The sequence below is a fragment of the Mixophyes fleayi genome, chromosome 11 (assembly GCF_038048845.1).
Source record: "Mixophyes fleayi isolate aMixFle1 chromosome 11, aMixFle1.hap1, whole genome shotgun sequence".
In the NCBI taxonomy this organism is placed as follows: Eukaryota; Metazoa; Chordata; class Amphibia; order Anura; family Limnodynastidae; genus Mixophyes; species Mixophyes fleayi.
In genome coordinates, this window is record NC_134412.1 from 89,480,059 (window position 1) to 89,500,555 (window position 20,497).

A 20,497-nucleotide genomic window follows, 5' to 3' on the forward strand; every position below is an offset into this window, starting at 1 on the left:
AATCATCATCATCAGCTTGATAACGGCCTTTGTCTGAGTAGACTCCGATCTTTACGTAAGGACGTGCTTACCTTACCACACCATGTACTTACTGTACTGCACTTGCCTGTGAATGGCCCTGATCCCCCTGCACAATCTGCAAGTGTCATATACTTGCAGCTCACAACACAAGTGCAAATTTATGCCGCACAACTGTACTTATGTACTAATAAATGATAATAATAATAATAATAATAATAATAATAATAATTATGTGGAACTAATTCACCACCTTAATCTGAGATTCTATTATCTTCCACATTGCAAAAATGGACTTATGGGTTAATAGAGTTAAAAACAATAAGGACACATTAACACAAATATTCAGTGATACAGTGTTCTGAAATTACTTTATTGAGGTTCGACATTGGGAAGTTCATATGAAGATCTGTTATATGTCCCACTTTCATTTACTTCCCAGACCTACTTCTCCCTGTGAGCTGTGAGGACTATAACTGCCTCATAATCAGTAAGATCACTCACTGCCTTTCTTTTGAGAACGTCACAGTGATCAATAATAAACCCTTCTCCAGTGACAACTTTTCTTATATCGTTCTCATCATATTTTAAAAGATGGAACCTGTCCGGCCCAGCTGTAAAATAAGTTGCATTTAGAAGCCCAACTAATATCAGGTGTCCTCTGGGTTTTATCAACATAGCAAATTTCCTCAGATATCTGATGTATTCGTCTTGGTCTTTGCTGATGACGTCCAGTATCTCTGCACTGATTACACAGTCGGCTTGTGGTAGCACCACCGGGTCTGTGAGATTTTCCTTCTTAATGTCACATTTCACTATCTGTTTTATTGCCATCTTCAACTTCATTTCTTTGCCCTCACATTGGTCACTGAAAAATACAAACACATTAAAGGTCGTTTATGAGCTGTTTAAGTGTGGTTTCTTCATAAATGTGCCCGGTCTTGTTGAACATCGTTTTTTAGTTGTGAAAGTCTATGGAAGGGAATAAAGGTTCCAACTTCTAATGGGAGATGTGGGATGTTCGAAATGTTTCTTGCTGAGTGTGTGGTTGACAAGCTATGAGATTCTATCAGACAGGATTATTTAAATAAGAATGAATGGATGGAGAGGTCTCATTTCGGGAAATATTCCTTTTTTTCCTAGGAATCTTATTTTTCCAACACTCTCAAAGATTGTGGAGATTGGGCTTTGTCCTACGCTTTCATCGGGGCACCATTTCCACCATCTAAGTTCACTTTATATGAAAACCCACATCTTTAGGAGCACCTTAACCAATGAAATAAAAACGTGTCCGATCAAACAAAGACAGGCCCAGTATCCCCTCACTCTCATGATTAATTTGAGACAATAATTTAAACTAAAGCTAGCAGTACAACTTGATATCAATAATGGGGGTGATCCTAAAGTTCTAGCAAGTTGGACTTTAAAGTGACATTTTAATATATCCCTCATGGGCATTTTCAGATGGACCAACAGCCCTGGAAATGTTGGAGTATTTTCCTATCCCTGGGGCAGGTCCAATTAGTGGAAAATGAGCTTCAGTCTTTAATTGAAGCTGCCAAGTGGACACATTTATGCAATTAAACAAAAAAAAGGTCTGTATATTTTGCATTTCAAAGCCTTAATGGTTTATTAGCACAAGCTCATGATAAGTAGAGTGCTAGAAGATATTCCAATTGTATTTTTTGTAATTTCAATTAAGTTTGTCATTGGTTACAGCACCCTTCCCTTCACACCAGCTTTCAAAAACCGAGCCTTTTACTAACGGGCAAACCGCACATCAAAAGCGCATGGTTTTAAAGCACAAAGTTTGAAATTTCCATTACAATGTTTATACATGGGAGCTATACATACCACCCCATGTACTGAGTCGCATAGCAAACAACCGTATTGTAGTAAAAAAAAAAAATATTTGTGGGACACACATGCAAAATAGATCAAATTAATCAAATCAAACAAAACAAAAACAAAACAAAAGCCCTCCCTTACATTTTAGACAAGACCAGTGCTACTCAGTATCGCTCACAGTCCTCTAGGGGTAAACCCAAAGAAATCATTTGGCCACATGGTGAGTAGCACTGGAGTCTTCCTGGCACCACTGTCTCGTGGATATCAGGGGAGAAATCTAAAGTAACCCTGTCATTAAATTATTAGCCAGAACATTTGTTTGAGACCCCACAATGCATTTTAACCAAAACAATATATTATTAGCCCTCATCAACCCCACATTCCAATATTATGTTCACTACATAACCATTAAGTTGCATTACTACTCCCTACTTCTGTACATTGACAACCCACCACCACACTTACCTGCTAGGCTGCCCAACAGGCAATTGCTCTGGGAGATAGACTCATCCTCCAGGGTCTCTGCAGATCCTTTGTGCTAAGGAGTGGAGGGAGGACTAACCCCCAGTGGGGGGGGGGGGGTAGAATGGGAGGAAAGGTGAGAAGCTTGAGGGGGGACTGACAGGGTGAAAAAAGAGGAGCAGAGGGAATGGTGGGCAATGCACATCATGAAGGACGAGGAGTGAATCAACCCTCTGCCCTGACTAGCTGTGCACTGTCTCTTTCAGCTTAATCAATCTGCCCTAAAGTCAGGGAGCAGAGACAGTCGAGATTGGGAGCTGATCTCAACCCTCACAACCCAGAGTATTTGGTAAAAACCCCACTGATTTTGTTCTTCAAATCTCTTTATTTATAAAAATTTTAAAGTAGCATAAAGATGAAAGCAAACAGGTGTAGCAATGCAAAAAACAGTCAAGGTACATATAGCTCAATTGATACAGATTGCAGAGACATAACAGGCCATCAATATAGGGAAATGTTCCAGACTAGTCCAGTGATCTGACGTGAAGCAAAAAGTCTCAAGATTGCACCTTGTGCCTTGTGACGTGAGGGGGGGTTGATTTAATTTCAGTTTTGAGCTATTTGAAACTTGCAGGAGAGAACCCCATTGATTTTAAGCATAGGGCTGCTAGCCTTTGGACAAGGCACACAGTGGTCCCCATGCTTATGGTCACCTTGTTATAGTGGAGTCAAGCCAAGGCTGCCTAGGACAGGCCCTGGATGAGCATTTGTGGGATTTGTATTATTTCTTTATTTTGTACAAAATGTACACAGTGCTCTGTGTATGGGAAATGTTTTTATAATTATTTACATATTAACTGTAATCTATACAGAGATTGGTGGAGTTGGGAGATATAGATAATATATGTAGAGAAGTGGTGTTCCACAACACATTATTTGCTGGTCACACAAGCTTTGTAAATGGGGGTGTACATTACTAGATGGATTTTTGGTTAATCAGCATCTATTTGAAATTTAATTTGTTGGCGGCAAAAGTCTGATATTTATATGCATTTCAGATTTCTCCAATCACTTGGACTATTGTTTGATTTGTGAGGATTTCCTCTCGCTGAGATCTCACTATAATCAAAAGCCTAATTCTGAAACAGTATCTCTGCCCAAACAATATCATGGAATATCTAATATAGGGTGAAACTATCTGGGTTTGTGGAGGGGGGAGGGTGACAGGTTCCTAACCCTCATATAAAGAATTTTTTACTCTAATAAATATTTTTTAGAGGAAAACTCTTTTATTTTTTAAAAAAATATTATTTTATTTGTAACAGATACCTTTTTTTTTAAAAAAAAAAACCCCAACACTTTTAAATTTATTTCAAGTATTTCATGTAATGATAATTTTGTCATTATAAAAACTGCATTTTAGCTTATATACCTGTTTCCTTCTAATGCTGTAACAAATGTTGATGTGTGATTCCACTGAAACGCTCCTGTACATGTGTTCAGCCATCTGTTCACTTCCATGACTCATTTCTCATTAAATTTCAGTACATAGATGTGTTTGAAAAATTCACAGACTGAATAGAGATGGTGAATTATAGGACCGAGACTGATGTCAATCACAGTTTCGCCCTTAATATGTCCTGCAGGGTAAGATTCCAGTAATTAGAAAGTGCAATATGTTATGTAACATCTGTTCTACACATCAGTCTGTAATGTGATGTTATGGATACACAACAGCATCACAAGGCTCCTGTTACTGCTTAAATGTATGAGAAATGTAAGCTCTTATACATACAACCAGATTTATACGACATAAAACCTTAAATGAAGTATCTGGGACCACCACTTCCACCAAAACATTCAAAGATTGATTTACAGTCCTCAGCAGTAGGTATAATGGGTGTATGAATGCTATGAATTCTCATAGAACTGTCAAATGAAATATCATCAATGATTACAGTGGTGCATATGAAAAATTATACAATACCTTAACTATAAATATTACACATGTCGATAAGCCTTCAATACCATGCAATACTAAACCTGACAAAACCAATGCAATGATAATGATACAGCTGGATGTGGAGGGTCAGATCCTAATATTGATTTTAAAAGAAAACATCTATCTAAGGAAGTGGTATGCAGACGTACAGTACCCAAGAGGATTATTAGGTAGATATTCTATAAGCTCCCCATGTAATATGTGACATATTATATAGACAAAACAACAGACACAAACTTTATTCACAACTAAACATAAATAATGGTCCCTTATACTAAACTTACAATTTTAATGTACTGAGGCCCTAAGTGGCTCTTTTCATTATCTAATAGTTGCTTCTTTTCCAAGTGTTACATCTCACTGCATAAAAAACACTTTAGCACAAGGTATCTAATAAAAATAATTATTTAACCGTAGCAGTAAGATAAGGTATAGTATACATACCTTCTTTGAAGATGTGGTGAAGTTTCTCCATTGGAGATTTCAATGCGTCATCTCCAAAGACCATTTCTGGTTTATCTGAATAATAAGTATCTAGAAATGCTCTAGAGTCAAAGCCGTCCACATGATAGAACTTATGGCACGTAGAATCCATCTTGTAATATTGTATCACAGACTGTCTGACTCTCTCGTCTTTGTCTCTGTTGTACTTGACTGTTCCAGGAATACTTTTTATATGTACCAGGATCCAGCTATTTAAATTAGTCAGCAGCAGGAACATCATTATCATCACATGACGATTTATCTTCATGAGTCGGTCATGGGAATGCAGGTGATGGTAACATAAAATCCTAAGGTACAATAAATTACCATAGTATCTGTTTTTAAAATAGCATTTTATTTTCTAATTAAATGGGGAAACATTTAAGTATATTTCGTTATAATATATGTAGTACAAATATATACACAAATAATATCAGGCCAGACTGTTGTTGATACACTAACAGGCTACATGTCATATGTCTTGTGTGGGACTTACCTCCTCGGGCAAAAACGTTGTTTTAGCTTTGACCCATTTCCTGGTATCTTCTGCATTATACTGTATACAGTGGAAAACATTTCAGGGTAAGTTTTGGAAAACTTCAGGCACCAACATAAATGAGTTTTTAAGAAAAATAAAGCAATCTATGCTCAATTTTGAGGACAACCCCCCCTGTGAGGACCCAGCAGCTGTATAATATTTTTTGCGAAGGCTTCTACATTATATACTGGGTCCTCACATTGCCCCATTAATAGCAGATGATGTGGCAAAGCTTCTGATCATTCCTCACTGAAAACACCAGCAAGAGCAAGGCAATTTAGCGAAAGGAAGGAGTGACACTTAGATGCGGCTAACTCTATGGGTCTTAAAGACATCACTGAGATTAAGTAATTACAAATACAAGAATGATCCCAAGCCAGAATATGTCCAAAATGCCAATCAGTTATTTGCAATCTGAAAATGAATAATAGATAAAAGAGTCATAAAGAAATGAATCAATTTGTAAATGAATTGTCACAGCAATGCAAGATACAAAAGCATTTTTATTTAGACTACCATCCCTTCCATAATTCATATTTAAGCGGATAGAAGAAATTTAAAACTGTTGCACCAGTAAACAATGAAACTACTCTAGAATTAAGGAAGACTGGAACTGTAAAAGATTTTCTGGAAACATTAAAGGTTGATGGGAAAATAAACTGTGAACTCATGCGGACAGAGCAGATCAGATGTTTTGAAATCAGCCAACAAAACCTTTAGAACAAAGAGGAATTTTCACAATAAGTTTTTTTCCATTTTTTTTTTTTAAAAAAGTTTTTTTCTATTTTTCATTAGTTTCCAAAATATACTCTGGATAACCCTGACTTTTGAAGGAATGAAGTGAAGATATTTTTCATTTCATTCATCAATGGTATACAGCACCCATGTAAAATATTATTCAATTTTATTTAAATATAATATAATTCTTATGGGAGGATAATTTAAAAATTCCTTAGGCCTCTGGGGATAAAGGTTCCTCTCCAGGTATTTCATCAGCATTCAATATAGTGCAGGATGTTTGTGTCAGATAAGTCTGCCTTCTTTCAAGTCTCTCTGAGATGCACTTTAATGAAAACATAATTAATTGTCCCAAATAAATCAACATGAGTTTAGCAGCACAATAACCCAACACAAAAGAAATGAAAAAAGAAAAAAAGCAAATTCTGAAAACATAAAGGTTGATGGGAAACTTTAGTTGAACTCATGCAGACAGAACAGTCTTCTTCAGTGACCCAGGTGAGAGAAAACAGATATCTGAGGATTCTCTATTTGACATTTACGAACTTGACGCACGGACAAGGAGATCTCTCACTCTTTTTTTGTCCTTGAGTTGGTCAGACAGACCTTGTACAAAAAAAATGATACGAGTGCTTTATTATTTCAGCTTGTCTCTGAGCAAGGGAATGGAACTGATCTACCAAAGTTATTGGGATATTTAGTTTAATGGCCTCTTCAGTGTTTATTAGAGATCCCTTCAAGAAGACTTGGACTTCACTGCCAGTAGACCAGGAAGTTTGGACTTCAATGGAATCTTACCAGGAGACCGCTGATGCCCACCATAGCATCAGGGTATTACATATGCTGACACTGCCACCATGTTGACAAAACACTGAAAGACAGTGAATGGTGAGTTTAAACTTATATTAAATGTGCTTAATTAATTGCAAGCAAATATTAAATGACTAAAGAAACACCTCGGAAATGCCTGTAAACTTACTACTACAGAGTTATTAAAGAGACCTTGCAACACAATCCACTATAGGACTGATTGTGATAGATAAAGCTAATAATATATAGCAATTTCAGCAGCTACAAAAGATTTGTTTTGCACATATAATGGAAGCGGAACATCACAGCGAAAGTGACTGTGAAGACTACAGTTGTGGTTTGTTTGCTTTTATATTGCATAAGGCCTGCTTCAGAATAAATCTGACGCCTCTTAATTTGCTTGGTGTCCTACTTTTATTCGGGACCCGATGGTTCTCTGTCCCACTGCCGTGTCATGATTTAAAGAAGAGCATCCAGAGACCAGGTACAATCTGCACGACATTCTAACACCTACCTCAAGGAGTGTTACACAGTGATGGTCGGATGGTGATCCTATGTGGTGGAGCGTGATTTAAAATGAAAGGACTCAATGCCTCTCAAAACCAAATGTCTAAATGTCTGGGCTTCAAGATGATTGTAAAAAAGGAAAAACCTGCTTCGGTTTTGGATGGAAAACCTGAAATTTCACTAAAGATCTACATTTTCTGCTAAAACTTCATGAAGTATATTTCCAATGTCTGACTGAGTCAATATAACTTCACCACATCATTTCTCTCTAACCAGGTCAATCATAATCTAAATACCTTTCACAATTTCATTTGCAAAATCTACTAGGAGAAAATACAATGCATTTACATAAAATTTCTGAAAGGGACAATGTGCTGTTAGAAAGATTCATCACCTAATTTGGAACATTTTACTCACAATGCATTGATATTCATCTTTCTTGTGTCAGAGTGCCTTGTTGCACTCTGTGGCTCCAGATGGATCCTTGTCCTAAATGTACTTGTACTGTGATCATCTAATTCTCTCCTTTGGTCGCCTTTTCCTGAAAACATCATCCTGTCCTGCTGTATAGTGAATCTAGTAGGTGCGTGCTCATTCTAATTGATATAACTTTTGGATAGAACGACACAGTTAAGGAATTGGCTCTTATCTCTGTTCTTGAAGAGAAAAGCTGCATTATATTGATAATCCTTGATATCTCTCAAAATGTACTCTGTTTTCTCACAATCACTGACTTCTTATATTATTTTAATTAAGATTGCAGCATCACATATACACTCAAAGGAAGTGCAATTGAAATTAAGTACTTTTTTAATGAATTAAAAACAACATCATTGATTATATGTGTGCTGAAATCAGATGTAAAGGAAAAATGTGTAATTTAATGATATTTTAATTTATATGATCAATTACTTTACAAAGTTTCTACAAAAATGTTATATTGGATATTAGTTTATTCCATTTTTTTATTCAGGACAAAACCAGAGAAGATATAAGTCTGTGCTCCCATATTATACGTGGTATCAGCTGTATGGTAATATAAATGCCTTATATTTATAAAAAACAAAAATACATCTTTTGTTAGCACTTGTCCCACTGCATGTCTGTGTGTATCTAGAAAAACTAAAACATAAGATATTGGTTCATATATTGATCAAAACATTTAAGCCTGCACCCCTGCATCCAGGGTTCCTCATTTTATGCAGGTCCTACACTGACCTATATGCTTCAAACACAATTAAAATGCATTTAAAATCACATGTACTCGGCCCCTGTGTATAGGGAATTACATCTAACAAGGGCTGTCTGGTAAGCCACACCCAAATAGGCCTTAAAAGTGATGTACCAAAAGAAAAAAAGATCCTGCGCTGGGCTGCAATAAACTCAAAATGCACAAAGCAGCTGTAAGGAAAGGGGCAAATTGCTAATCCCCAAACAAAGACATATAAACAGACGATAACAGCGCTAAAGTGCTGAGCATGAAACAATGGAATTGATTGTATATCAAAAAACCAGGGCAGAAATATGGTTAAAAATTCAATAATAAATACAATTTATTGCAAATACAGTCAAATATGATCATTGCATTAAAAAACACTGCACTGATAAACATGCAAACATATCCCTCCTGTATACAATGGCAATATTTGTAATGTAAATCTCTTAAGTCAAATAGGACCTAATAGACACACATGGGGGTTGGGACAAGAATGCCGTTTTTAGGAATTCAATTTCACATAGAATATCTCCTTATTGATGTTATCAACACAAAGTCTGCACAGATAAAAAAAGTTGTGATGTGATAAATTAGATCCGGATTAGTGAGCCCACTTATAGTCCAGAAACATAATAGAGCAGATAGTAAAACCGCTAGTACTTACGATCCCCGTCTTATTTCTCATTCTGCTTTCCGGTATTAGCTTTTCTGCAGATCTCTGTTATGAGTGTGGTCCGATGTGCAGTGAGTATAAGAAATATGCCCGGGCAGAAACACAAAGTAGCAGTGTCACTAATAATCCAGAGGGATCTCGATTATGAACTAGGGAGAAATGTCTTGATAAACTATGTGTTTGTAAACCTAAAATAATACTTCTTCTATGTTCTCTAAAACGCGTTTTTAAGATCTTGTGGTTCTACCCACGTATTGATGACCACAAGGGCATTCTAATGCATAAACAACAAAATTATAATCGCAAGTAATATATTTTTTTATGGGAAATATTTCTCCTAAAATAGTCGAGGTAACTGCCTTCTTCTTATTAGTTTCAAAAGTACATGTCATATATATCTTCTTATTACACCTATAGCAACCTAATAATTTAGGTGGAAGCCAATTAGAAGTTACTGGTAATGGGGTCTTCTCTGAAAGAAATTGACTGGAAGTGAGACAGCTTCTAATTTCTGTTCTTGCGAAAAACAACTTTAGGTCTTTGCCCCAACACATGTTCTAGTATAGCTTCCAGTTTTAGAATATCATAATTCTTTATAATGATCTTCCTAATACTCAATGATTTTGTACTGTACTTCGATATAAATACAGGTGAATTTTCCTCCCTATTATTCTTCTTTCCAAATACAATAGTTGTTTTATCTTCTTGAGTTTTCGGTTGGAGTAACATTAGCCTATTTCTTTCTAGAGTAAATGTTTTTGCATCAGACAATAATTCACATGGGTAACCTCTTTGTATAAATTCATGACACATATTTTCTGCTTGTATAATAAAGTCATCATCCAATGTACAATTGTGTCTTAAACGATTTAATTGACTCTTAGGTATATTGTTTACCAAGGGTGTAGTATAAAAAAATTATTTGCATTAACAGATTTATTCTAATTTTTAGCCATAATTTTATTATCTTCAATGAAAAAAGTAATAAAGATAATTCATTTCTACTTCATTATAAGCATATGTGAAAGTCTAATTAAACTAATTAGTGTTCAAAAAATTAACAAATTCATGTGCTAATGTAGATCCTCCTTTCCAATTAATAAACAGATCGTCGATGTACTGACCATAGAACACCAGATTTGCCCCATATGGGCCATTCCAAATGAGTTGTTTTTCCAACTGGCCCATATATAAATTGGCAAAACTAGGGGCAAATCTGGTGCCCATCGCTGTCCCAAGGGTTTGTAAATAATAAGCAGTGTCAAATAAAAAATAATTGTGGGTAAGAATAAATAATATCGAATCTAAAATAAAAGAACGATGGGGGCAGAGATGTCACTCCCTTTTAAAAGATCAAGTTTAGTGGCTTCAATACCACAAAAATGAGGGATGTGAGTGTACAGGGCTTGTACATCCAAAGTGAGGAAGCCCATATTTGCTCCCCAATTAAAACCTTCCAATTTTGCCAAAAGGGACATAGTGTTCCAAATATAAAAACGTAGAGAAATAACGTGAGGTAGTAAATAATAATCAACATAGGAAGAAAGATTTTCCATTAGAGACCCAATTCCTGAGATAATTGGTCTGGAGTGGCAGGATGCTCAACAAATAAAAAATACAATTCATTTTTAGATATTAATCCATCATAAAAAATGCTGTCCTTAATGTAATTGTAGTTCCTGTTTATATTGGCATGTTGGATCACCATCTAACATTTTGTAGAAAGATTGATCCCCTAATTGTCGTAGTGATTCAGTAATATAATATGAAGTATTCATAACAACAACACCACCTCCCTTATCTGCTGGTTTAATGGTTAGTGGCATGTCTTGCTCTAATTGTTTTAGGGCTGTTATTTAGCCCCTTTATAAATTCTTCTTCCCTAACTCTCTTTTAGGGCATGTATCACATAATTTTTTGAAGTCATTCTTATAAAATCCTTGTATTGCTGGACTCCATTGATTGTTGGGGAACAATTTAGATTTTTGTTTGAAATGGGGCCTATCAGATATCAACATACTATATGGACTGTTATTAATATCAAAGAATAATTAAATTTTGCCATTGTATAAAGGAGGGCTCTGTTTGTTTGTTTTTTAATGCATTGATCATATTTGACTGTATTTGCAATAAATTATATTTATTACTTAAAAATGAAATTCATTATAGTGCTTGTGAGAGCCGGGATCCATAGGAGAGTCTTATGATAATACCAGCAGATCTAATATTTATTGAACAACATATGCAGACATAAAAAGTTACACAACAAACATATGACAAGTAAACATATCTACAGTAATACTTGAGTCACCAATACAATTAAGTCTATATATTAGCTTGTAGGTCCTGTTAATGTTCAAAAATGAACTCTTGAAGATGTATAAGAACAGCACCGGTGTTGCGGCGGGTATTTACACAAAATGATAACAGATGATAATTAGATGAGATGAGTTTCTGATTAAAATTACATTTAGCTGTATAATATATATGAATATACCACTGTTCCCAAACCTTGATGAATCTGGTCCTCTTATCATACTAACACCCGGGACTCATTGGGATATATAACTGTTGGAGACTTTTTTGGCTCCTAAATACATTTGAGCAGATGAATGAGATGAATTAATCTATGGGTAGACAGTATTAAGAAGGCCAGATGCTGCAAATCTTTGATCAAGCAATATTTGAGTGTAAGATAATTGTTCCCTGTGATTACCAGTCTTTTATTCTTATTTTATCATATCATATCAAGCTACTAAGATATATTATTAGCGCTTATCTATTTTATATTTATATTTTATACAAGTATTGAGATATTGTGACAGGCCTATCAAAATGGCCACTGAGCTCCATTTTGTTGTTTTCATACTTTGTGCATTGTAAAATGCTTGTTTGATCAAAGGCTGGGTAGAGACGTCTCCACATAATTTTATAGAGAGGTGTCTCAGATGTTTGCTGCATGTGTGCAAAGAAAGTATCTTTCTTATCAGTAGTGTACCAATAGGGAATCTGAAAATCATGCTCATACCCTTAAATGTAAGTTAATTTCAAGACCCTTTGTTCTCGAAGTATAAAAGCTGGAATTCAGCCAGAGAGACTCTCGCCTCATGATTGGACCTTGATGCAGAAAGGTGCCTGATGTGCTAGCAGCATTTGTGTTAAAGGAGGAGTCCTAGAAATTGACTGTTACTTGCACATATGAGATTCTGATATTGGAAGCTAAGTATTTAATTTCACTTTTATATTATGCTCATTGTAAAAATAAAGATAAACTTTTCTATAACTCTTGCAGTCATGAGTCATTAACTCTTTGAAAGCAAAAGAACCTCATACATCTTGGAACAGATATTAAATGTTATTGGTTCTGATAAGTGCGGCTACTTGTTCTATAATTAGAATTGAACTATTTATTTAGAGTTCTTCTCTTTTCCTGCACTGTTCAGATTTTAGGAGTATCTTGGGCTACCCTGGGCTGGCTCACTGGTCTACCTGCATTTTTTTCCTTTAAAAATTGCCTAATAGGCTGTCTTGCACCCCATCCTAAAATTTGACAGTCCTCCCCTGTGTGGTCTTGCTGTAAATATAGGTGATACATGAAGGAGTGGTTTTGACAGATTGAGGTTCTAATTTGTCCCTATTATTTAATCAAGACTGTCAGGCGGTTTCTTAAACACCAACCACACAAAGTCCCGACTTTCCCTCAAATCCATTTTGGCATTATTCCCCATCTGTGTCAATAAATTAAGAGGATGGGTAAATAATAAGGATATGCTAGAGTGAGTCCACTGATTAAATGACAGCAGTGAACCTTGGTCAGCTGTCATATCCACCAACTGATCCTGACTTAGGGTGAACATAAAAAAAAACCATTTGCATATGGGCATATATGCATCTACACACATACAGGCAACCTTAAATATAGGAAATAGATTTGTCCAGAGCAAATATATGACAATCATCATCATCAGCTTGATAACGGCCTTTGTCTGAGTAGACTCCGATCTTTACGTAAGGACGTGCTTACCTTACCACACCATGCACTTACTGTACTGCACTTGCCTGTGAATGGCCCTGATCCCCCTGCACAATCTGCAAGTATCAGATACTTGCAGCTCACAACACAAGTGCAATATTATGCCGCACAACTGTACTTATGTGCAGCTAAATCACCACCTTAATCTGAGACTCGATTATCTTCCAAATTGCAAAAATGGACTGATGGGTTAATATCAATAAGGACACGTTAACACAGATATTCAGTTATACAGTTTTCTGAAATTACTTTATTGAGGTTTGACATTGGGAAATTCATATGAAGATCTGTTATATTTCCCACTTTAATTATCTTCCCAGACCTACTTCTCTCTGTGAGCTGTGAGGACTATAACTGCCTCATAGTCACTAAGATCACTCACTGCCTTTCTTTTGACAACGTCACAGTGATCAATAATAAACCCTTCTCCAGTGACAACTTTTCTTATATCGTTCTCATCATATTTTAAGAGATGGAACCTGTCCGGCCCAGCTGTCAAATAAGTTGCATTTAAAGCTCCAACTAATATCAGGTGTCCTCCGGGTTTTATCAACATAGCAATTTTCCTCAGATTTCTGATGTAATCAGCTTGGTCTTTGCTGATGACGTCCAGCATCCCTGCACTGATTACACAGTCGGCTTGTGGTAGCACCACCGAGTCTGTGAGATTTTCCTTCTTAATGTCACATTTCACGATCATTTTTATTGCCGTCTTCAACCTCATTTCTTTGTCCTCACATTGATCACTGAAAATACAAACACAATAATGGTAATTTAGAAGAATAAAGCGCAGGTCCCTCACAAATGTGCCCAATCTGGTTCAATGAACATGTAGTTTTTTTTAATTTTGAAAGTCTATGGGAATGGATAAAGGTTCCATCTTCTGATGGGAGATATGGAATTCTTGGGATGTTCCTTGTTGAGCGTGGGGTTGACCAGCTTTAAGATTTCATTGTGTTTGGGGCAGGGTTATTTAAAAAATAACGAATGGGTGGAAAGATCACATTTACAGAGGCATTCCATGCTGTTCCAATCCCATCCTTAATGGTTTATTAGCACAAGCTCACAATAAGTCAAGTGCTATAATAGATTCCAGTTCTATTGATATTTCAATTAAGAGATGGATAGCAGCTATCTTTTATCTGCTTTATTGCGGTCTTCAACCTTATCTTTTTGTCCTTTTTGAAAAAAATTTTTTGTTTTGAAAATCCAGGGAAGTGAATCAAGGTTCCAACTTCTGATGGGAGATGTGGGATGTTTGGGATGTTACTTGGTGAGTGTGGGCCTGACTAACTATGAGATTCCATTGTGTCAGACAGGATTATTTAAATAGGGAAATATTTCTTGTTTTCCTGGGAATCTTAAAGATTATGGAGATTGGGCTTTGTCCTATGCTTTCATCGGGGCACCCTGTCCACCATCTAAGTTCACTTTATATAAAAACCCACATCTTTAGCAGCACTTCGAGAATTGAAATAAAAATGTGTCCGATCAAACAAAGACAGGCCCATTATCCCCTCACACTCATGATTAATTTGAGACAAAAATGTAAACTAAACCTAGCAGTACAGCTTGATATCAATAATGGGGGTGATCCTAAAGTTGTAGTAAGTTGGACTTTAAAGTGACATTTTAATATTTCCCTCATGGGCATTTTCAGATGGCCCTGGAAATGTTGGATAATTTTCCTATCCCTGGGGCAGGTCCACAGAGTGGAAAATGGGCTTGAATCTTTAATTGAAGCTGCCAAGTGGGCACATTTATTCCAAAAAAAAAAAAAGTTTTTGCTGGTCAAATATAATTCTTAGTGGTTTATTAGCATAAGCTCATGATAAATAGAGTACTATAAGATATTTGAATTGTATTTTTTTGTTATTTCAATTAAATTTTTCATTGGTTACAGCACCCTTTCCGTTCACACCAGCTTTTGAAAACCGAGTGTTTTGCTAAAGGGCAAACAGCACATCAAAAGAGAATGGTTTTAAAGCACAAAGTTTAAAATTTCCATCACAATTTTTATGCATGGGAGGTATACATACCACCCCATGTACTGAGTCATATGGCTAACAGATGTTTTTTAGGAAAAAAAGATAAAATATGTGGCTCACACATGCGAAATAGATCAAATCAATCAATCAAACAAAACAAAACAATACCCCTCCCTTACACTTTAGACAAGCCCAGTGCTCTTCAGCACCACTCATAGTCCTTTAGGGGTAAACCCCAAGAAATTATTGGGCCCCAGCACCAAGAGCTGTCCGGCCACATGCTGAGGAGCACAGGGGTCCACCTGGTACCTCTGTCTCGTGAATATCAGGGGAAAAAAAATGAAAATCTAGTGCAAGCACTTGTAGCACTACAATTGCCAGCATGCACTGACAGATCATAACTATTCTTGCATGTTAGTGCTTGTAGAACTACAAGCTCCAGCATGCACATAGACCGCAGTGCATACTACCAACAAATATTGACCACCTAATAAATTATAAATCTCTTCTCCCTGTTCTTTCACCTGTGACTACCTGCTGCTGGTGTCTTGCTTGGATCCTGGAACGTTAGGGCCCTATTTAGAAAATCAATAAACACAACAAATATTTTTGGTACTAATAATGACTAAGTGGTGAGGTGCCAAAGCTGGGAAATCTGCTATCCCACACAAAAAATGCCATAATAAAATCAAAAGTTGCCTATTTAGAAAAGGCTATTTACCTCCATGAAAGCTGAGAACAGGTGAATACTCTAGGCCTCCCTTCCCCAATCAGCAAAACACCCACATTAAAGAATTATGCCTCTTTCCCCCAACTAACCCTGCCATTAAATTATTAGCCAGTACATTTGTTAGAGACCCCACAATGCATTTTAACCAAAACAATCTATAATTAGCCCTCATCAACCCCACATTACAATATTATGTCCACTACATAACCAATAAGTTGCATTAATACTCCCTACTTCTGTACATTGACAACCCACCACAACACTTACCTGCTAGGCTGCCCAGCAGGCGATTGCTGTGGGAGGCAGACTTCTCCTGCAGAGTCTCTGCAGACCCTTTGTGCTGAGGAGTGGAGGGAGGACTAGCCCCAAGGGGGAGGGGGGGAAGAAGGGGAGGAAAGGTGACAAGCTTGAAGGGGGGGGCAGAGTGAAAAAGGAGGAGCAGAGGGAATGGTGGACCATCCATATCATGAAGGATGAGGAGTGAATCAACCCTCTGCCCTAGCTAGCTGTGCACTGTCTCTTTCAGCTTAATCAATCTGCCCTAAAGTCAGGGAGCAGAGCCAGTCGAGATGGGGAGTTGATCTCTGCTATCAGTAGCAGCACATTTAATATGGTGACAGTGAGAGGCCAAGCACCAGGGAGGACCCCAATGTCAGGTCCAGCCTTTTACAGGCCATTCTGGCTCTAATAACCACTGGGCCAGACCAGTGCCCTTCCCATCCCATGCCAACACAATCTTGGGTACTGAGAGGTCCTCTAAGTCAAGGGGCAGGTATTGGGACCCTTTGACTTATGGAAAAATGTGAATTGCACATCATGGTGGATACACCACTGAATCTCTGTCTTTTACACTGTGATAAAGTTGTCACATCAGTGATCCCATTCTTGTCAGTCACTATGGCCCTCACAACTCCGAGTATTTGGGAAAAACCCCACTGATTTTTTTTTTTAAATCTCTTTATTTGTAAAAGTTTTAAAGTAACATAAAGATGAAAACAAACAGGTGTAGCAATCCAAAAAATTGTACAGTCAAGGTACATATAACACAAGTAACAGAGATTTTAGCGACATAACAGGCCATCAATATAGGGAAATGTTCCAGACTAGTTCAGGGATCTGTCATGAATCAAAAAGCCACGAATGACCCGCGCCTTGTGGGCAATCTTGAGCTTATTACCATGTTACAATTATATGGGGGGGATGTAGGGAAAATTAGGAAGGGAGCGTGCCAGAGGGGAGAAAGGGATGGGAGAGGGACTGCGGTAGAATAAGGAGTGGTTTTACAATAGGCCCGGCAGGGGAATAGAGTGGTGTGAATACCTGGCATCCAAAATTTTATGAAGGGAGAACACCGTGATGTTTTGGAGGCTGGTGATGTACTCTATACGGGATATGAACCAGATGCGGTTAATTACCTCCTGACATGAGGGGGGCTGATTTATTCCAGTTTCAAGTTATTTGAAACTTCTCTGTGCAGGAGAGAACCCCATTGATTTTAACTATAGGGCTGTTAGCCTCTTGACAAGGCACACAGGGATCCCCATGCTTATGGCCACCTTGTTATAGTGGAGTCAAGCCAAGGCTGCCTAGGACAGGGGCTGGATGAGCATGTTGGGGATTTTACATTATTTCTTTATTTTGTACAAAATTTTCGCAGTGCTCTGTGTATGGGAAATGTTTATATCATTATTTACATATTAACTGTAATCTATACAGAGATTGTTGGAGTGGGGAGATATAGAAAATATATGTAGAGAAGTGGTGTTCCAGAACACATTATTTGCTGGTCACACAAGCTTTGTAAATGGGGGGTGTGAATCACTACATGGAGTTTTGGTTAATCAGCATCTATTTGAAATGTAATTTGTTGGCGGCAAATGACTGATATTTAGATGCATTTCAGATTTCTCCAATCACTTAGACTATAGTTGGATTTGTGAGGATTTCCTCTTGCTGAGATCTCACTATAATCAAAAGCATATTTCTGAAACAGTATCTCTGCCCAAACATTATCATGCAATATCTAGTATAGGGCGAAGCTATCTGGGTTTGGGGAGGGGGGAGGTTGACAGGTTCCTAACCCTCATATAAAGAATTGTTTAGTGTAATAAATATTTTTTGCAGAAAAACTCTTTTATTTTTTTAAAAATGATTGTTTTATTTGTAAAAGACACTTTTTTAAAAAAAGTCACTAACACTTTTAAATGTATTTCAAGTATTTCATGTAATGACAATATTGTCATTATAAAAACTGCATTTTAGCTTATATACCTGTTTCCTTCTAATGCTGTAACATATGTTGATGTGTGATTCCACTGAAACGCTCCTGTGCGTGTGTTCAGCCATCGGTTCAGTTCCATGACGCATTTGTCAGTAAACCTCAGTAAATAGATGTGTTTGAAAAATTCACAGACTGAATAGAGATGGTGAACTATAGGACCGATACTGATGTCAATCACAGTTTCCCCCTTAATATGACCTGCAGGGAAAGATTCCAGTAATTATAAAGTGCAATATTTTATGTAATATTTGTTCTACACATCAGTCTGTAACGTGATGTTATGGATACACAACAGCATCACAAGGCTCCTGCTACAGCTTCACTGTATGAGAAATGTAATCTCTTATATATACAACCAGATTTATACCACATAAAACCTTAAATGGGGTATCTGGGACCACCACTTCCACCAAAACATTCAAACACTGATTTTGAGTCACAACCAGTAAGTATAATGGGTGTATGAACACTATGAATTCTCATAGAACTGTCAAATGAAATATCATCAATGATTACAATGGTGCATATGAAAAATTAAACAATACCATAGCTATAAATATTACACATGTCGATAAGCCTGCAATACCATGTAATACTAAACGTGACAAAACCAATGCAGTGATAATGATACAGCTGGATGTGGAGGGTCAGATCCTAATATTGATTTTAAAAGAAAACACCTATCTAGAGAAGTGGTATGCAGACATACAGTATCCAAGAGGATTATTAGGTAGATATTTTATAAGCTCCCCATGTAATCTGTGACATATTATAGGGACAAGAGAACTGACACAAACTTTATTCACAACTAAACATAAATAATTGTCCCTTAAACTAAACTTACAATTTTAATGTATTGAGGCCCTAAGTGGCTCCTTTCATTATCTAATAGTTGCTTCTTTTCCAAGTGTTACATCTCACTGCATAAAAACCGCTTTAGCAAAAGGCATCTAATAAAAACAATTATTTAACCTTAGCAGTAAGATAAAGTATAGTACACATACCTGCTTTGAAGATGTGGTGAAGTTTCTCCAAGGGAGATTTCAATGTGTCTTCTCCAAAGACCATTTCTGGTTTATCTGAAAAATAAGTATCTAGAAATCCTCTAGAATCAAAACCGTCCACATGATAGAACTTATGGCACGTAGAATCCATCTTGTAATATTGTATCACAGACTGGCTGACTCTCTTGTCTTTGTCTCTGTTGTACTTGACTGTTCCAGGAATACTTTTTATATTTACCAGGATCCACCTATTTAAATTTGTCAGCAGCAGGAATATCATTATCATCACATGACGATTTATCTTCATGAGTCGGTAATGGGAATGCAGGTGATGGTAACATGATCTCCTAATGTACAATAAATTACCATAGTATCTGTTTTTAAAATAGCATTTTATTTTCTAATTAAATGGAGAAACATTTAAGTATATTTCGTTATAATGTATGTAGTACAAATATATACACAAATATTATCAGGCCAGACTGTTGTTGATACACCAACAGACTACATGTCATATGTCTTGTGTGGGACTTACCTCCTCGGGCAAAAATGTTGTTTTAGCATTGACTCATTTCCATGTATATTCTGCATTATACTGTATACAGTGGAAAACATTTCAAGGTACGGTTTGGAAAATTTCAGTCAGCAACATAAATGAGTTTTTAAGAAAAATGAAGAAACTTCTGCTCAATTTTGAGGACAAGCCCCCCTGTGAGGACCCAGCAGCTGTATAATGTTTTTTTTGCGAAGGCTTCTACATTAAATATGCGCTGGGTCCTCACATTGTTCCCTATTTAGCAGATGATGTGGCAAAGTTTCTGATCCTTCCTCAATGAAAACGCCAGCAAGAGTAAGGTAGTTTAGCGGGAGAAAGGCGTGACAGTTAGACGAGGCTAACTGTATGGGTCTTACACACATCACTGAGATTAAGTTATTACAATACAAGAATGACCCCAAGCCAGAATATGTCCAAAATACCAATCAATTATTTGCAATCTGGAAATGACTAATAAGGTAAAAGACTCAAAAAGAAATTAATAATTTTGCAAATGAATTGTCACAGTCTAGCAAGATACTAAAGTATTTTTATTTAGACTACCATTCATTCCATAAATCATGGAAGCAGAAATTTTATACTGTTGCACTAGTAAACAATGAAACTACTC

The 20,497-nt window shown here is 36.7% G+C and overlaps 2 protein-coding genes across 2 annotated transcripts; both read right to left on the bottom strand.

The window, feature by feature from the left end:
• Positions 1-399: 399 nt before the first annotated feature.
• On the bottom strand, positions 400-4,956 carry LOC142107785 (nicotinamide N-methyltransferase-like). Its single transcript, XM_075191400.1, has 3 exons — positions 4,775-4,956; positions 3,761-3,968; positions 400-886 (listed from the first exon to the last, which is right to left on the bottom strand). The coding sequence occupies exons 2-3, from the start codon at positions 3,847-3,849 to the stop codon at positions 463-465; spliced, it is 513 nt and encodes a 170-aa protein (XP_075047501.1). The 5' UTR covers positions 3,850-3,968; positions 4,775-4,956; the 3' UTR covers positions 400-462.
• An 8,617-nt stretch (positions 4,957-13,573) lies between these two features.
• On the bottom strand, positions 13,574-19,482 carry LOC142107786 (nicotinamide N-methyltransferase-like). The gene is made up of 3 exons (XM_075191401.1): positions 19,332-19,482; positions 18,318-18,525; positions 13,574-14,074 (listed from the first exon to the last, which is right to left on the bottom strand). The coding sequence occupies exons 1-3, from the start codon at positions 19,480-19,482 to the stop codon at positions 13,651-13,653; spliced, it is 783 nt and encodes a 260-aa protein (XP_075047502.1). The 3' UTR covers positions 13,574-13,650.
• Between the last annotated feature and the right edge of the window lie 1,015 nt (positions 19,483-20,497).

Excerpts from the sequence above, each read along its gene's own strand:
- LOC142107785 (XM_075191400.1), bottom strand. The coding sequence starts at position 3,849 with ATGGAAGTGAACAGATGGCTGAACACATGTACAGGAGCGTTTCAGTGG. Across the intron at positions 887-3,760 it reads ACAGCATTAGAAGGAAACAG|TGACCAATGTGAGGGCAAAG; the intron begins GTATATAAGCTA and ends TGTATTTTTCAG.
- LOC142107786 (XM_075191401.1), bottom strand. The coding sequence starts at position 19,482 with ATGGATTCTACGTGCCATAAGTTCTATCATGTGGACGGTTTTGATTCT. Across the intron at positions 18,526-19,331 it reads TCACCACATCTTCAAAGCAG|GTCATATTAAGGGGGAAACT; the intron begins GTATGTGTACTA and ends CTTTCCCTGCAG. Across the intron at positions 14,075-18,317 it reads ACAGCATTAGAAGGAAACAG|TGATCAATGTGAGGACAAAG; the intron begins GTATATAAGCTA and ends TTGTATTTTCAG.